At 30.7% G+C, this 19753-nt stretch overlaps 2 protein-coding genes across 2 annotated transcripts; one reads left to right on the top strand and one right to left on the bottom strand.

Annotated features, from left to right (window-relative positions):
* Positions 1–649: 649 nt before the first annotated feature.
* On the bottom strand, positions 650–17927 carry LOC111415459 (ceramide phosphoethanolamine synthase-like). Its single transcript, XM_023047156.2, has 3 exons — positions 16993–17927; positions 16218–16510; positions 650–1227 (listed from the first exon to the last, which is right to left on the bottom strand). Exons 1-3 carry the CDS (start codon positions 17655–17657, stop codon positions 797–799), a joined length of 1389 nt encoding a protein of 462 aa, XP_022902924.1. The 5' UTR covers positions 17658–17927; the 3' UTR covers positions 650–796.
* LOC111415460 (SPRY domain-containing protein 7) lies at positions 17290–19307 on the top strand. Its single transcript, XM_071196393.1, has 5 exons — positions 17290–17356; positions 17966–18113; positions 18187–18357; positions 18455–18706; positions 18759–19307. The coding sequence occupies exons 2-5, from the start codon at positions 17996–17998 to the stop codon at positions 18854–18856; spliced, it is 639 nt and encodes a 212-aa protein (XP_071052494.1). The 5' UTR covers positions 17290–17356; positions 17966–17995; the 3' UTR covers positions 18857–19307.
* The last annotated feature ends 446 nt before the right edge of the window (positions 19308–19753 follow it).

The raw sequence follows: 19753 nt of genomic DNA, 5'->3' as shown, positions 1-19753 counted from the left end.
TTTACAAATAAACATATTAGTAGCTAAAAAAGTATTGAAGAAGACTTTACTACTAACAAGCTTATCGAAAAGGCTAACACTTTTTTTTAAAAAAGATATATTGATATCTTGGTGAAAAAAAACAAAAACAAACGTTTATGGTAACTAGAGTTTTTTTAATAACATGAATATATTGTAAAAATCGCGGGATTTTGAAGCTTTTTAACATAATTTAGATAGATTAATTTCTTGTATAAATTCACTTAAAATATCACATTTTTTACAAAAAAAAGTCATATAAAAAATGAAAGATGGTATAATATCTCCCTAATAATTTGATGATATAAAAAAATTTAACGATTTTTACCTTACAAAAGTAAACTATATCACATATGTAACTGTGACTAAACCATCTAAAATGTAAATGGAATTCTCTTTATTTGTGAATTATTAATTATTAAAATCAATACTTTTTTGTTTTTAATATTTTTTGTCTTATTTTTTTTTTTACTTTAAAATATACGAATATAATCTTCTTTATTGTTCTCTTTGGTGGATGAATAAATATTTTTTAAACCGCTTTCTTAAGATTATGTGCTTATTTTTGGAAAATATGTACCAGTCTTTAGGTTATTTACAAACAACTTATACCTCTTTTTCTTTCCCTTCATTACAAAACTCCTCAAAAATAAATTACTTACTACAACAAAGAAATAAATAGATAATAAATTACTTCTTATAACAAAAAAAAATTTTTCTTATCCCGTTTCATACTCATTCCTTTATTAAATTAATTTTCTTTTAAGTTCTTTCATTATTATTTATCCTTATCATTAGTACTATTACCGCACGAAGTAAACGTCTCATTCCGATGATGACGATTGTTATTGTTATTGTGATTAATTACGCCGCCAAGTGTCGTCAGAAGACACGCTTTCGTTCTGATAAAAACAAAAAGGTTAAGGGCTATATCTGCTGGAGAATCGTATTCGTTTGGCACAATGCCATCTACGCTCGCCTCAAAATACGAAAAGAGCGGGAACCAAACACGCGTCCTATTTGAATCGCGTTGCATCAGCGCTTGATTATTCGATAGCGTGTGATAATAAAGAAAAAGACGACTCGTTATATAAAACGCTATAAACACGTCTATCGAATAATGTTCATGGGCAGCTAGGATGAAGAAGACGCCAAACATGTTCATTATCCATGTTACCGTGTGGAGGAAGTATAAATTTCTTGGAGTATCTGAAAAACAACAAAAATTCTAATTAAACTTCATGATTAATTAATATGTCATTTAATTTTGAAATATTAAGTGTTGCATTTACTTTCTCGCATACACGAATTGTGAGAAAATTGAGTGTTTATTTTCATTCACACCTGTTAATTTTTAATATGAAATATGGCAGAAATAATCCTTAATTTTGTCAATGATGTTTGTGTTTTAAATAATATAATAAATCACGCATACCGCCAATTACGACGCAATTTATAAATAAAGTACTATGAAAATTGCGTTGTTTCATTAATGGGTAGTAAATGAGTAGCCTTTTGTTGACAATATGAATTTTTTTTTATTATAACAGCCGTCGATTACCTTTCGTTGATTTAACCATTGTTGGTGTTATGTCTGAAAGTTTTGCAACACCATTCGCAACATATTGATAAGAGATCTTGCTGAAATCTAGTCGTTGTTTAAGCGCTAGAATTGACCTAGATACATTAATACAAAAATAAGCATATACAAAACAAGGTATTTACACAGCGGAATTGAAACAACTGAGATGAAAATTCTTGGGAGGATTTCGGGGAAAACCTTATGGGGACAGAAAGCGAAGTGAAGATATAAGAAAGGAAAGCAAAGTAGGAAATATTAACGAATGGGTACTAAACAGAAAACAAGAATGGAACCAACACATCAAGAGAATGCCAACTGTGGAATAACGTATATGTTGTCCACAATATAAATAAATAAATATATTTTAATAAATGATATCAAATAACGTATTTTTTTAACAATTTTATTAAAAATAACGGAACATGGCAAGATAGATCACAAGATACGCAACGGAATACCTAAATCAAGTGGAGTCTATTTCCAGACAAATAATAGGTATCTGGTAGGTAGGAAAGAATATGATTGGGTTAAAAACTTAGACAATGTTAGACAGAAAGGAAATTCGGCTCACTAACCGCGCATTGATAATAAATATTATTTAACCGAATAAGATATATTCGGACACTATCTGACAAAGCTTATTGCAAGATGGCCAAATAGCGATTAGCGCAAAGGCTTCCTTCATATATTTTAATACAAAAATTCGTGGCCCAATAATAAAACATGCCATGCTAAAACCAAATTTGGTTGCGTTCTTTCTGGATATCCGAAGTGAAATCATCTACTAATGTTATTGCTTATAAATGTTGCATTCTACCTATTTATGTATAATTCAGCAGCTTGGTTTAAATTTTCATTAACATGACTGTAGCATGTGATATTTTTCATAGCGCTCCATATCAAGAAAAAAAAAGAATTAATATAACAATATAACTTATTGATGTAGGTGTTGAACATTTAATTTAACTGTGTATGATTTGTAATTTTTTTTAATTATGCAATTATGAAGTTAACGTTTGCTTTTGTTACTTGTTGTAACGCTTTAGTAAAATAACATTTTTATTTCAAAAATTTGACCATGTTATTCAACATAAAAGTTGATTTTTCTCGAAAATGGTCAACTTTAGAGCTCATGACCTTCAGTACCTTTTTTGTATAGAAAACATTGGTGGTTCAAATGGGCGTCTCAAAACCGTACTTTTTCCAGTGGCGTAGAAGTTGGGGAGAAAAACAACCACTAACCTTTCAAAATCTTCACCAATTATGACTTTAAAAAATTCAGTTATGACTTTTTTCTCGCACAAAACTTAGCTTATTATGAGTAGAAAATGCTTACAAAAGCTGTTATCTGTACGATAAACAAGATATTCGCAAAAATTGGATTTTTTTTTTATTAAATTTCAACACTTGTATCTCGAAAATGGTGCATTTTAGAGGGTAAGTTGAAACTTTTTTTCAAATTTTTGACAAGCTATCACATCCTGAAGTCCTGCGCATATATTATGAAGCTATACAGAGCTATCTTTGAAAAGGTTGAAAAAATTCTAGTTCAATAAAAAAATAAAATATAGATGGTTCCATTTAAAAAAACCTAAGTTGTGTTTATAACTCAAAAACCGTGATGACTAGAAAAATTCTACACCATTGGATTCTACGTGAATAAATCTATCACAACCCGTTTTTACTTTTTTACTAAGTTTCTGGATAGCCGAGATACAGGTGTCTGAAAATCGTAAATTTTGATTATCCTGTATATTAAAAACGAAGAGGGATATGAAAATTTTGTTTGCGCCATTATAAATTTCACAAAAAAGTAGCTTATGTTCGCGAAAACCGCAACTTTCTATCTTTCATAATAACTGCACTAACGTCGGTCGGCTCATTGCCAATGTGAAGAAAGTCAAGGGTAGCAATTATTAACAAAATAGCTTAAATAGTTTCGTACTTCCTCCACAACAGAACTCACTGGAGAACATAGGTTGAAATGATAAACTACTATACTACTACTTAAAAAAATTGGGAATGAATTTGATACATTAGATAAATAAAACCCCACGTTAGTACTACTAAATTCGGTTCAATAAAATCGGAGTTGATTGTCATTGCATCAAATCGTTGGGTACGTTCAGCAGGTGTCAACAGTTGAATTAAATCAGTCAACTAGTTGTATGAGTTTTAATACAGCGGAACGAAATCGGCTGAACAAGCAATTGAGAATTAGCGGTTTTGCATAACCTAAAACTATGACCAACAATATTTTTGAAAATTTTGTGTTATTACAAGAGATAGTGGATGATGGTCTTGATTTTAAGGCTCATTTCATTTTATACAGTTCTGTCAGTTTTCAAAATTAAAGGGGAGAAACAAAAATGTTAATCCTAACCTAGACTTTCACAACCGCTGACAAACTAAGCGCAGATTACTTACGCTGAGATATGTACTAAACTGCTGCGTAACAGCGCTTACTTAGCGTATCGTTCAGCCGCGACTGCTAATATAGCAACTCAACAGTTGACACCGGCTGAACGTGCCCATTGATTTCCAGTGATGAGCGCTGGGTAAATACCCGGCAAGTAGGTATTTCTAAAATGGGTATTTCCCAGGGTAAATACCCAAACAGTGGGTATAAAAGTGATACCAGTAAAAATATATCAGATTCAAAAAAAATTAAGAGGAAGATGATGAGGACGTTGAAAACGAGGACTTGTCAACAATCAAAGACATATTATCATTAAACGAATCTGTCGTCATTTAGATTAGATCAAGTTATTATGATTATTATCGTTAAGCAGCCCTCTGCGTCATTGTTGGACATAGACCTCCCCTATTCTGTTCCATTCGATTCTATTCTATGCTGTCTGAATCCAATTGTTGGTCATTATTTTGACGTCTACTTAGTCTGTTCGCTCGAGGTCTCCACTCAAGCAACCGTTTTGTCTACTGCTGATTCTTCATTTGCGCGACATAACCCGTCCAGTTCCACTTAAGCTTTGCCACAATGTTGATCATATCATTTACGCCAGTTCTTCTTCACAGGTCTTCATTTCGTATGTAATCCCTCAGAGTTAGAACCAGGATCGACCTCTCCATCTATCTTTGCGTTAATTGGCTTTCTTGGCCTTCTCTCTTGAAGATGTCTCTAAGTTTCCCGTAGGCTGCCCATAGGAATGTGATCTTTCTGTTTAGTTGCTTGTTTGATTATCTCTCGATACACGAACTTCATAGCCAAGATGTATAGCTGTCAACCCTCTCAATCTCATTATCCCCAACATTGATGTTAGAGTTGGGAACAAGAATTGTCATAAATTTTGATTTCTCCACGTTGATATTTAGCCCGACTCTTGCACACACCGCCTTTAAGTCGTTCAGCATCAGTTTAATCTCTCCAAGGCTATCCGATATGAGAACTATATCGTCTGCGTAGCGAAAATTACTTAAGCATTTGCAATCCATGTTTATGCCTTTTTGGGTCCAATGCAGTTGTTTAAATGCACTCTCCAGGACTGTGATGAACAATTTGGGTTCAATAATGTATCGCCTTGTTTTACTCACAATCAGTACTTTACTACGTCATTGTAGCATTCTTGTAGATGTTATATATAAGTTTGGTATATCGATAATCGACTCTGCATTCTTGAAGTGCTTGCAAAACTGCCATCAACTCAATTTAAATTAAATTTTATAAATACCTCTAAATATCCATCTTGGGTAAATACCCCCAGGTATATTCCAGGAAATTTACCCTTGAAAATAAATACCCGGGTATTTAACGACACTGTTGATTTCTCAGCGCATCATTAAAAACATTGGAAACATCTGGGTTTCCACTTATAAGTCAGATCGATATAATGACACATGCTCAAGACTTAATTAATAGCATAAACAGTAAATTTTGAAGAAATGTTTGTCTAGAAAATCCACAGAAATAGGCAATAAATACATTGTTAGTAGTGGTGGAATGGTTACCAAACATCCGGCTTTGGCCGGATATTAAAAAACTATTAATACTCCACTATTCACAGCATTTAGTATCCTTTTTAGGTGTTGGACACTACCGATAATAATCAAGTTCAACCACAATGTTAGGCATCGGCATGCTTTAACAATACCAAGGCACAATTATGAAATTAATAAAAGATCGTTCTCTTATTGTGTGCCTAACATGTACAACCCTCTGCCGGATTCTTTTGCTTAAACTTTTGCTTAACCAACAAAATGGTTTTGAGTAGACGGAATAGCGCCGGTTCCTTTCCTTCTTTTTTCTTATTCTCTCTTCTCTTCTATTCTCTCTATCTTCCTTCGCTGCCCTTTCTTTTCTTTTTCTATTTGTTTTCTTTCTACAGTACATCTACATAATTTATATAATATGTAAGGAATTTGTTTTACTTTTATTTTAGTTATACAGGGTGTTTCGGTGACTCGGGGAACAAATGTAACCATATATACTAGAGTGAAAATGATAACGATTCATGTAAAAAAAAATTAGTAAAAGTTCTCAAATTGTAAAGATACAGGCCATCAAAGTTAGGAAATTTTAACACATTTTTCTAAATATCTTAAACACTATTTATGGTAAAGCGTTGAAATTTGGTATAGTGTAAACTAATATCACGTAAAATCACTAGGCAATTTTTGAGTTGGATCGGTACGCGGGAACAATGCTATACAGGCTGTTCCTAAAATTTGTTTGATCAGAACTTTTTTATTCTATCAAAACCCCACATTTATTTTTGCAGTTTCTAATAGTAAATTTAGTTTAAAAATTTTTATCACTCTTAGAGAATATTGATAAAAACCACCGTTTTCGTATTAAATGCAAAAATGTTAGGTTCCGAATTCAACAACACTAAAAAAAAAAAAAAAAAAAAAAATCTGAATTGGCAATGACAAGTGAAAATCGAACTGAGCTGTCATAACTAATATGTATGCAACATGTCCAAGTGTAGATTAATAATATAATAATAATAAAAGAATGCAAAAACAATAAATAAACAATCAACAAAAAATAAGCAAAAAAACGACAACACTAACAGGAATAATAAAAAAGGTACATAAAATTACAAGACAAGTAATAAAAAATACTAAAGGAAATGTTCAAAAACTTAGATTTCTTTTTTTTTAGTGCTATTATTGAAATCGGAACCCAACATTTTTGCATTTAACACAAAAAACGGTGATTTTTATCAATATTATCTAAGAGTAATAAAAGTTTCTAAACTAAATTTACTATTAGAAACTGCAAAAATAAATGTAGGGTTATGATGGAATAAAGAAGTTCTGAGCAAACAAACTTTAGGAACACCTGTATAGTATTGTTCCCGCGGACCGATCCAACTCATAAATTGCCTAACGATTTCACATCACATTGATTTATACTGTACCAAATTTCAGCGCTTTACTGTAAATAGTGTTTAAGATATTTGGAAAAATGTATTAAAATTTCTAACTTCGATGGCCTGTATCTTTGAAATTTGAAGAATTTTACTAATTTTGTTTACATGAATCGTTATCATTTTCACTCTAGTATATGTGGTTAAATTTGTTCCCCGAGTCACCGAAACACCTGTATATTATATTATATTTTTTTTTCTCATCTCATTTCATTTTGGTTTTGTTCTCTTGATTCTGCGACGTACATCGTATTGTGTCGTTTAGTTTAATTACTACTAGTAGTATGTAATTTAATTTGAGGATTGATGAAAAACAGTGGGCTTACACCATTGATTGGTATTAGCCAAACTGACTCAATTCTCTTTGGTTCATTGTTTCGAATTAATTTGTATATTTCCAATGCATTTACTGTTATTATGTGAACCAATAAATATTGTTTATTATTATTATTATAGGACTTTTTTCATTTAATATGACTTAATTTATTTCAGGTTTATCATTAGCAACCTTATGGTAACAATCCCAAAACGATATATGAATGCAATTTCTTGTTGCAGTTTCTTCTAGTTTTCTTCTCTTCGCTTGTAATTCATCATAACATTCATTAGTAACAGAACTATCGCTGTTATCACTTTCAGTTTGTGATGCAAGTCTTTCCAATAAAAGCCATATTCTTGATTTTCGATTGCTAAATCTGCATCAAAAAGTTCATTTTGTATCCGGATATCCGGTCTTTCGCAAAATCACTAGCGGTTCCATCACTAATTGTTAGTGACGCAATAGCATTTGAATTTGCAGCTAAACCTTAGTGGACGTGGAATAAACTTTTTCCACGTATAAAAATGTCCCACAAGCAACCAGAAAGGTTTTTTTTTAACAATTTAAGTGATGTCATCATTTATTAAAATCAAAATTTATGTTAAATCTATTTCTATTTTATTTCTGTTTCTCTTCTAGCTTTTATAAAACATTTTTCATTTATTTTATCTACAGATTTAAAGGGATATGCATATTTTAAAACTTAATGCTCATTATTTATACAGTATATCTATCTTTATACTTAATATAATATTTATGGACCATTTTTTGGTTCCCGTAATAAAAAGAATCATGTGAATCATCAATTGATGTTATGCCAACAAGATTTTCTTTGGAAATCCTCTTTTTAACAAGGCTAAAGTGAAGAATGAACATTTTTGTTCTCTTTTAGGGGTACTATTCTTTTAAATAATCTTGTGAGTCGTATTGCGCAACATTTCTAATCTAAATGTCAATGTTGTCTTTATCTTGCATCCTTTAATTTTGCTACCAATAAACTTGATGTAATCTTTAACACGACGGTGAACAGAGCCACTCTTGGCATCACATAATTATTCACTTCATAGGTAACATAATTTTACCAGCTTGTTTTTACAAACTTAATTATCACTTAATTATATTTTGATAATTCAAATTTCCAATTTCGTTTAACAATTACTCAATAACTCAAATTAAAACTAAATTTCATTAAATTGAAAATAAAATTGTTTTGTTGATCTAATTTATGTTAATTAATCGAACGTTTTCTAATGGAATAATAAGGTTAAAGCAATTAAAATAAACATGTAGCAATTCCGTTGCTTTTTATTAAAGATTAGTTTAATTTTTAGTTCAAAATTTTATCATACCATTTTTAAATTAGTAACTTTTAATATTATTAAGTTGCTTAATTTGGCGTTGCCATGGTTATAAATAAATACAGTGAACCCGGTTATAACGAGCACTCAGCTATAACGTAATTTTGCATGTTTTGTAGCGGATGAGGTAAATTCGTGCATAAACTGTAGAACTGTATATACTAAAAATGAATTTCTAGAGGCTTTCTCTGCAATATCACGTTACATATAAGCCAACTATGCAGATAAACGTGAATGTATGTCCGCATGCAATACAATAAACAGTAATATTCGGCAGGAATTATTACGAAAAACTTTAAACAAAAAAAAATCAAAGAATGTTTCACTAAAGAATAGATTTTATTGTCAAAAATGTATTCACTTTAAATAATTGTATAGTATAGGTGTTTAGTTAATTTCTTTGTTATTTTGTTATGTATTACATACCTATATTTTTGTTAAATAAAGTAATAAAAAAGTTTTGCCGTTTAAGAACCACGGGTGACTACTTTTTACTAAGTTTAGATTACATATTTGGCAACCTTGGTTATATATTATTATTGGACGCTCATTATAGCCGATCTTCACTTTACTAATGCAAAATCAATTTGACAGAATCACAAATCAAACGTGAATTTAATTGTAATCACTTTTTTTTATAACATCAACAGCAAATAAAGATAAAAATCAATCAAAATAAACCTTTAAAAATTCCGCTCGTTCGAAAATATGGTTTGTTATTGTTATTATTGGAGAATAATAGTGTTGTTGAGACACTTCAAAGTGTCGTCTGTTATCGGTAATAATATATCGTTTTGTTAAAATTAAGTAAATTTAGATTTTATGACTTTCTTAATCACCTAAAAACAATAGGAAGTGTTCCACCTTTGTATTTTATTTATTTTGATGAAACTCAGCTGCGGAGATAATTTCTTTTATAATTCGAACAATGGATTAAAACGAAATAAATTTAAAAAAGATTAAAATGAACCATTGCACTTTAAACCGGCCGTACATCTTATCATTGGGAAACCACAAAAAATATATGTTTAAATCGACGTAATTAGTCGATTTATCTACTGAATTTTATTAGTCATCAATGTTACTACATGTTTTTTTTTTTATTTTATGAGGAGGTCAACAGAACATTATAGATAAGCATTAAATTACTTAACTAACTTAATTCTTTTTCTTATCAAAAAAACACATAACAAAAATCTAACCAAAATAAACCCAATAAAAAACAATTTTATAAATGCGAACTTTACTCTCTGCTCTAATTCTGGTTTCACTGAGATTAATAAATAATGAGTGGTGGTATTTTTTTTTTGTTGAGAATTTCACTTTAAATGTAAAAAACATATTATTATGTTTTTAAATATAGTATAACCTCGATATAACTAAATGTTTAATTTAATGCTGAATAACTATAACTAACACTACATCAAGAACTAGAAACACTCGGGTTTAGCTGTGTGTATTTTAAGACGGATAAACCAATTTAGCGTCGAATATCAATTAAAACTAGAACTAACACTAGACCTAGAACTAGAAACATTCGGGTTTAGCAGTGTATCTCTTAAGATGGCTAAACCCAAATGTTTCTAATTAGAATTGTTGCCCATGTTGCAAGTTATTTTAAAGTAAAAATTAATTATTAATTAAAACAGAAAAATAAACCTCTTACTTGCAAATTTATTAAATATACTTCTGAGGCCTCAACCTCATTTTCAGGCAAAAAACTATTAGTTATTTACGTAACAAGTTATGATAAGACTAATTTTGTTTGACGAACGTAATATTTGCCAAAACGAGCGAGTTTTGCAAATTACGTGAGTTAAACAAAATTAGCCGTTTCATATCGTATTAAGTACAAAATTTTAATTCTAATTCCATTGAAAAAGCAATTTTTGTTCAAAACTTGACTTATTCTATTAGTGAATATCTAGATGTGAATTTATCAATTTGTAGTTAGGTAATGAAATTCATTACATCACTAGTTATAAAAAACAGTGATATTACATAACGTCAGAAAGACATGTAAAATTTAATTTTCATAATGGAATTAAGTAATAGTATATTAAAAAACTAGTTTCGTAAGATACGCTTGAAATGTACGAATTCTAGTTTAAAAATGAGTGGCGAAGCCCCAGCAACACAACTTCCAAAGAAGTCCCACGAAAGGTACGAACAACTGTACGCTAATTTTAAGGCGTGGTGCGAAAAGAAGAAGATTAAAGAAATTTCAGATAATGACCTAATGTCACCAACTTGAACTAGTTCCATAAAATGTTACTAACACCTCATTACAGCATCGGATGCTGTAAGGAGTCCCATTACAGCACCAGTTTGAGTACTGTAATAGCTTTCATTACCGTCGCGAATTACAAAAAGAATTTTCATCAACTATGGTATTAAAGCCGAGTTTATACAGACGATTTAGCTGTAAATTTAAATTTAAAAATTTAGCTGTAAGAGTTAAATGTATTGAAACCCCATCTATCGTTTATATAAAGCTGTAAGATTTAGCTGTAAACATAAAGTTGGTCAACTTTTCTAAATTTACAGCGTCACACATGCGCAAGACTGAAGAATAAAACTGTTGTTTATTTCTGTGCCAACAAAATGAGTGAATCCGATGGAAAATTAATTAAAATTGTTGAGAACTACCGATATATTTACGATAAAAATTTTTCTGAACATAAAGATAAGATATTGGTAGAAAATGGCAATACAAAAACCAGTAATATTTTGTTTCTTGAGGTTGCGATTCTGTAAATCTTAAATTCTGTATAAATCAATTTTTTTCTTAAAGCTAAATAAAATCCTTAAATCTAAATCTTTAAATTTAAATTTACAGGTAAATTCTGTATAAACCCGGCATATAAACGTATAAATCGAAAACTAAATATGTACTTATTGTCAAAATTTGAAGCAAATATTAAAAAACACATTCGAAAAAGAGAAAATTTTTTTTAAGACTTAAGCAAAAAAAAGGTTCTTTCATAAGTTTGACAAATTAAAATGTAGGACGCGAACAATAAAATTTGTAGTTACATCTGTAAAAATATTAATCAAATTAAAAAGTGAACGAGTAAAAATGTATATAAAAAACTCACGTGTAAATATAATAATATGAGTTAAAATTGATTAAATATTAATCAATTAAATATAATAAGTCGTGTCAGTTATAACAATACGAAAAATACATGAAAAATATATCAATAAACGTCGTGTCATGTGGTGATAGGTACCGAGACAAAATACAAGAAAGCGAAAACCGGAAAAACGACGAAAACAGAAAAAGAAAACATAAGTTGTAGAACGCGCTCGATAGAGAACACTATTATAAACAACTTTAAAAATTTCCTTAAATTAAAAATTCTTAAGAAAGGCAAAAATAGGTTTTTGAATAACCTCAATTTGATCATTGGGAAGTTTATAGTCTTTATTATTTTTATAGTTTATTATTGCTAGTAACTCCAAAAGATCTAATTTTGGACCTTTTTCGCATTTATGAATAATGAATATCATCATAATTAATGTGATGACCAGTCTCAAGATGGTATTTAAAAACATTAGAATTTTCTTAGTCTTATGTTCACGAACGCAAATCTCTAATCTCCGACCTGGTTGTAAAATACAGGTAAACGTCGTTTTGCGCCGGTTCGATTTACACCGATTCACAATTACGCCGGTTGGTGCCCGCCTGGGATTCCCCGGTTCGCCCGACATCAGACGACAGTAGGCAAAGAATATTCAATTTCTAGTTTCATTATGGACGACAATAGTGATTCAGAACCTAAACATTGTGCGAAAAAAGCACGAAAAGCAATAAGCCTGGAGACAATTACAAAATAGACGTAATTACACGCATTGAAGATGGCCAAACCCGACCTTTTGTCTGCAGAGCTCTAAATTTACCTCCGTCCACTGTGACAACAATTATGAAAAACGCTGAGAAAATAAAACATTCCACTCGACAGACAACGGCTATAAGTGTAAAGAACCTAACTTACAGCCACAACAAAAATATAGAGAAAATGGAAAAAATGTTAGCATTGTGGGTTGATGATGCCAATCAAAAAAATATTCCTGTAACACGAGTAATCATATGCGAAAAAGAACTGTTAATTTTTCTGATTTGAACTTATAGTCAAAAGTTTAAAAAAATTTTGGAACAAAGGAGTTACCCTGCAGATCTCATCTTCAATTTTGATGAAACAGGCGTCTATTGGCAGAAATAGATAAATAATTTACGTGCTCTGTAACACAACCTCCGTTTTACAACCCATGGATCAGGGGGTAATTTCTACCTTTAAAGCGTATCATTTGCGGATAACATTAAAAGCACTGATTAAGGGCCACCTGTATATAGGATATGTATAAATAAACATGTTAGATTGTTCTTAGAATTTTGACATGGAACCTAACCTTATACCGTCCATTATATTTGTGTTCATTTTACGCCGATTTTGTTTACGCCGGTGTCTCTCGGAACAGAACCCTGGCGCAAAACGACGTTTACCTATATATACAGGTGTCTCAGGTACTGTATCGTTAGATATTTTTTTTAGGTTCCACTATTCGTACAGTTTTGAAATTTTGGTAGCATGGGTTGTTCATTCGCAACTTCCGATCTAAAATATTTTCAAGATGGCTGCCACTTCCGGTCTACCGGAAGTAGACTATAACTTCGTTATTTTAAATGGAATGCTATAGTTTTTATTACACCTTTTAATTGTACTTAAAAAAATATGTTGACTTTCATAAAAGTTATTGGTACCTAGCGTTTTTCGTTTTCGAGTTATTTTGGTTTTAAGCTTTTTTTGGTAAATTTCAACATGCTCTTTAAAATTCCATATCTCAGCCATCGTTTATTCAAAAAAGAGCTAAATTGGTACGATTACTCTTCAGATGCTGTCAAATAGATTGTCGTTTATTGTATCAGAGTATCTTATACACGCTGGTCAAAAATTGAATTACCGTTTTTCCATATTCAACCAAATTTTAGTTTACTAGCTTTTTTTTACCAAAAATAATAAACAGAAGATCAAATAAATGAAACAATTAAAACAAAAAATTGATGATAAAAATTAGATTTGAATGAAAATATAAATTTATAATTAAATTGAATTTGGAAATGCAATAAAATACGATAAAATATGTGTTTCATTGTCGTCATAACTGGTGACTGGAAATACGCGCTTTCTTTTGGTCTCAAAATGTCCAAAACCAAGAAAATATGTATCAATATTTTGAAATTTTTCCTTGTGATGGGCGTTAGGTTTGTTAGGCATCTCTCATTAAGTGTTCGACACGTCCTCTCCAAAAGTTTATTACATTCGCCCTCAATACAAAATAAATGTTCAATTTTTGTTCAATTTTGTAAACAATTGTTCAATTTTTGACCATCCAGTATAAGATACTGGATGGTCATACTGAAGAGTAATCGTGCCAATTTAGAGCTTTTTTGAATGAACGTTGGCTGAGATATGGGGTTTTAAAGAGCATGTTGAAATTTTTGTTTAATTTTCTTTTTTTCTCAAAAACCGTAAATGCTAGGAAAATGAAATTTGGGGAATATGTTTAAGTCATAATAGGGCATGTTTTTACCGTATTTGTACTTGCAACCTAGCCTTCTAAACTACTAAACGTAACCACCATAATTAAGCATAAATTAATTTTTGAATAAAGTTCTATCGCATTTACGCTCGTTCACTCGACGTTGCAAAATTTTAGTTTAACAATTAGTGTTTGCTTAATTTTTTTTTTTTTTTTCAGAAATTATTAAATTTTAGAACATCAGGCGGACAAAAAAGTTTTAGAATAGTTCTATCTATCTAACTGAAATTACTGCATAAAAAAAATTTAGCAAAAATTTAAAGTGGGTGGTTACGTTTAGTAGTTTATAAGGGTAGGTTAAAAGTACAAATATGGTCAAAACGTGCCCTATTATGAGTTAAACATATTCCCCAAATTTCATTTTCCTAGCGTTTATGGTTTTTGAGAAAAAAAAATTAAACCAAAATTTTCCGCCATTTTTGGAGGGGTGTAACTCCTTAGGGGCGCCGAAGTCGCCCATGGTTCATATATTAAAGTACCCTTAAAATTCATTAGAGAATCACCCCTTGAAGTTTGTTGCAGTCATTCAGATACACCTGTAGATTTACAATTAGAGCATCTAATTGAGCATTCCTTCATTATATCATTATTTCGTATATTATGGTTGGATAAAAGATTCATAATGGTTTCTTTGTTAGAAAAGGCTATAGAGATAAAGAACTTGAAAAAAAAGAGCTGAGCATCTGAAGTAATATAATTATAAGTGAGAGACTTGTAACGTTTATCATTAATATACCTAGTGAAAAGGGGGTCTTTTTATTGTTGTATTCTATAAAACATATTAATAATATATTTGGGAAAACCATTATTGTATCCCAAAGTACAAATGTAATTTATTTCTTTTATTTTATTGTCTTCAGATAAAAGATAACTAAAGACTCTGTGAAATAAAAATCTGAAATTAGCTAGTTTATGAGATTTTGGGTGTTCAGAATCATAAGGAGTAGTGGGTATGGTTGAAGGTTTTCTATAAATATCGTATTCCATAAGATTATTATTATTTCTAATCAAGGAAAGATCCATAAAATTTAATTGCTTTTTTTCGATTGTGAAGCTTAAATTTGTATGTATAGCATTCAAATATTCATGGAATTTGATAAGATCTTTTATAATGATGTTTTATATGGGTTATTATCATTCATTCTGAAATTATTTTCAATGTAGTCTAGGAAAATGTCTGTCAATATACCAAATAAAGGCCAAGGTTTATATATTAAAGGTTGCCTAAGTTCTTATGCTGCAATACTTTGATTTTAATTTGTTGGCGAGGGGCAAGAGCAGGAGTGTTTCGTGACGTAAGTGGTCACGGATTGCGCGCGCAACCTCAAAGTCATGTTTACTGAGAGTTAACGTGTCTTCTCTAATGTAACATAAATCAATTACTACTTTAGTTTCCCCCAATTATTTTATGATAAGTGAATTTATATCAAAAATTAAGTGGAATTATTTTCCGTTTTACTACCGCTGTTAATTATATACCACACTAAATATATTAAAGTAATTAAATTACATTATTTTAAAAATTTTAATTATTTCCCGGTATTATTTGTAGCCAATGACGTAATGCGCAGTATGGTTGCATATAAACCTAGACAACCTCTTATATACAAGCCTTGGATAAAGGCATCCCCATGGGAAGGCATTCAGCAACAAAATAGTATTCATTATTAAAGAAACAATAATTTTGAGTAATAAAAATGTAATGAAATGTTTCTAGTTCTAGGTGTTTTTTCTAGTTTTAGCTCAAGCACTAACATTTACATTTAAATATACTGATGTATTAAATAGATAATATTAATAGTATTAACAATATTTTGTCTGTTATATCCAAAATCCATTCTAATGAGGTCCATTATATTGAGGTTTTACTGTATTCCAAATAAATTTAACAGCAACAAATGCCACCTGAATAAAAATAAATCAAAAGTACTATAAGTTATACTCACATTCTGTAATAAAGAAATTAAGCATTGTTAGAGCCACTGTGTGTCCACTAAACATATAATCACCACAAGTACGAACTCCTTGAATAGACATTCCTGCCCCTCGCCAAATAACGTAAGCTTGTGATATCTTGAAAGCCAAATCCCCAAAAAGTGTTGACCCATCTTTGGAATAATGTCTTGGCTCGCACTGTAAGTGTGCCCCTGGGACGCTTAATGATGTTATTAACATGGTAACGCAACGGAGAAGAAACACCGTTCCGGATAAGGCAAAAAACCTTCTCATCAGTATAAATCTGTAAATAAATAATTTAGAAAAAAAAAACTTTGAGTGTAAATAGTAAAAAAAAAGCGATTTCTTTTTCTATTTATGCTTTTAACGAAAGTTGTTAAAGTAAAAGTTTTTGATTTATCCGTATTTGCTATGAGACAATAAATACTTTGTGTATCATAATAGTAAACATTCTTAGAATTTATATCTCTATAAATATCTTTCAAGCACATCGACCTCAATGCGATAATGACGTGTTAATCAAACACAACTAAAAGCTATTTAATTAGTCATATTTTAGTAATAAAAAATTCTACTTCAAATAGTTTTCTAAGAACTTAAAAATTTTATGACACATAAAAAAAATTTCGTCATAAAAATAAATTGTGCCACAGGTTAAACGGGTAAACATAACCTTAAATATCATTGACATTTAAGTTTTTGACAACAAACATAACCTATACGTACAAACTTCAACGCATTAAGTTAATGAATTTTCATTCTTACCTATGTTTATGAAATAGAAGTACAATTAACCAAATTGTAAATAAAAAAGTTCCGGTCACTTCACACATATCGAAGGCCCAAGGAATATGTGGCACATTATCCAAGAAAATGTCAGGTAAAGGAGGATATCGTTTCATATCTGGTACGCGATCGTGCACAATAACCATCACAAAAGCGGTGATCCACGTGACGGCGACCACATAGCAAAAGCTAAGGAAGGCTTTACCGATTTCTGGTGGAAGTTTTGAAGCCCTTCCGTCTTCGGAAGCGGGAGGCGAAATACGGTCTGATTCATAATAAAAATCGTTTAATTCACTACGTTGTTGAAAATGTTGTTGATGGTGTCCCGGATAAATCACTGAAGGTAATTCTACTAAACCAAGTTCCATCATCAACGTTTGATTTTCGCGTTGAAGGGCGCGAAGAGCAATGTATAATAATTTACGATCTTTTAATGGAAGTTTGCATAACGGATCTATCGAAAAATCTGATTCATTTATGGCTAAAAGACATTTCCCGTTAACCTTGTTTTCCACACAGACGAACTTGACGACGTCTTCATCAAAACCTTCCTTTTTTAACCAGATTTCGATCTCCAACGGGGTCCAATCGAGAATGGAGGATTCTCCCATTTTCTGGACGCGTCCCAAATCGGAATTTGTCATCGAAATTACGAGTCGTTTACATATTTTCTCTTTTAAAACGGGACACCTCGCGGATGACGGTACGTACGTAGTACACTTAACCTCAAACTACAACAAAAACGTCAACGTGACAGACGCTTCGATTCATACTGAACAACGTGCGTTTCATTTTCGCGATCGCGGTCGCGCGATTCTGGTGGTGTGACGATAGATGACGTCACCTGATAAATAATTCTATTTTTTGTGCTGTCTATTATATACCAATTCTACTAAATATATATATCGAAATCGTTTTCGTTACGTCAAAACATCTAACAAGTAATTTATAGGTTAGGTCACAGTAAACTTTACATATCACTATGACGTCTGTGTCGGTTTTTTGCTGTTTAAGAGGCTGTTTAGATGGGTTTAGATTTACTCCAAACGTACCCCACGTCCCGCGAGAAAACCCAATACAATTAGACACCGCTTTTATGGGTAATTATCATAAATCAATCAAAAGACGAAAAATGTAATTTTTAAAACGATTTCTTTGTGTTTTATTATTTAGGGTATGAAGTTGTGATAGTTAAATCGGGACAAAGATTATGTGGCGCTGGCGCTGCTCTTGGTAATGCGCCCCTGGTTCAATCAAAATCTTATTTTGAGGTTAAAATTCAACAGGGGGGGTCGTGGGCGGTCGGTTTAGCAACCAGACAAACGGATTTAAGTTTAACTCAAGGTAAAAGTGATAAAGTTATCAATTAATCCTTATTGTGATTTATGCTTAAAAAATGTTTTTTTTGTGGGAGTTATCAAAGAAATTGTTTTATTTTCAGGTGGTATGGATGAATTTTCTTGGTCGTTATGTAGTGATAACACTATTAGGCACAATAAACAGGAATTGTATAGATTAGGTTCAATATTAAATGGTACTTTAGCAAATGGAGATGCAGTGCATAAAACGCCACAAGAAGGTGATGTTGTGGGTGTTTCTTATGATCATATTCAAATGAAATTTTATTTAAATGGAAATGAAATTGAATTTCCAATAACTGGGGTTAAAGGAACTGTTTATCCAGTTTTATATGGTATTTTTTTTTATTTTTAATTAATATTTGTTTTGAATTCTTTTTGTTGTAGTTGATGATGGTGCTATATTAGATATAGTTCTTGAAAACTTTAATTACTCCACACCAGCAGGATTTGAAAAAATAATGTTGGAACAATCTCTTTTATAAAAATTAAAAAAAAAGTCAAAAAAGGTGGTATAACAAATTCTATATATATTTCTAATTCTTCAGCATTACAAGAAGAAAGATTCTTATAACAAAAAAGAAAAATCCATCCTTTTATGTAACAATAATGTTATTTCTGTTGTGATAATTCTGTAAGATTTCCATCCAAAGTTCTTAATCTTAATCCAGTGTTTCAAATGGGTTCTAATTATGTAGCTTTATTGTCCCGAATATCTACTTTTAAATTTTAAGGTTATTTATTTGTAATTGTATTAAATTTCGTTAGCTTGATGCAATTCCAAAACAGACAACTTGTTAGAGCGCCCTCTATATTTAATAATGTGTAAGTACTGTAAGATTGTATATTATCTGTGTAAAAAATAACAGAAAAAAAATTCATTATTATTTATAATTGAAATGTTTAAATACAAATTTATAATCACACTTTAAACTATTTGAAAAAAATGATATTTGCTTTTGTGGACAGATTTAATAAGAACAAAAACTATTTTATGTACCTAATGTACAAGAAATATTATATATTTTAATTAAACTGGTCCTATCACACAATCAAGTTTTATTTTTTAATTAATTTTTCTATATACAGGTGTCCCACCTAAGTTGCCTAGTTCCATAGCCGAATTATGATTGAGTTCTTCAAAAAAATGTTTCAGATAAAAGTTGAATCGAATTGTATTGTACATATTTTAAAATTAGTTTCAGTAATGGCGGACTTCCGCTTTTACCGGAAATGGATATCAACTTTGTTATTTTAAATGGAATACCTGTATATTATTGCATTTTTGGATTCTTTGTGAAATTTCAATGGTACTTTGTTAAGGATAGCTTAGGTCTAACTGGAATCGCTTTTGAATTATATGACGATTTTCGAAAAAAAAA

Source organism: Onthophagus taurus, chromosome 6 (assembly GCF_036711975.1).
Source record: "Onthophagus taurus isolate NC chromosome 6, IU_Otau_3.0, whole genome shotgun sequence".
In the NCBI taxonomy this organism is placed as follows: Eukaryota; Metazoa; Arthropoda; class Insecta; order Coleoptera; family Scarabaeidae; genus Onthophagus; species Onthophagus taurus.
This window is presented reverse-complemented; position numbering and strand designations above follow the sequence as displayed.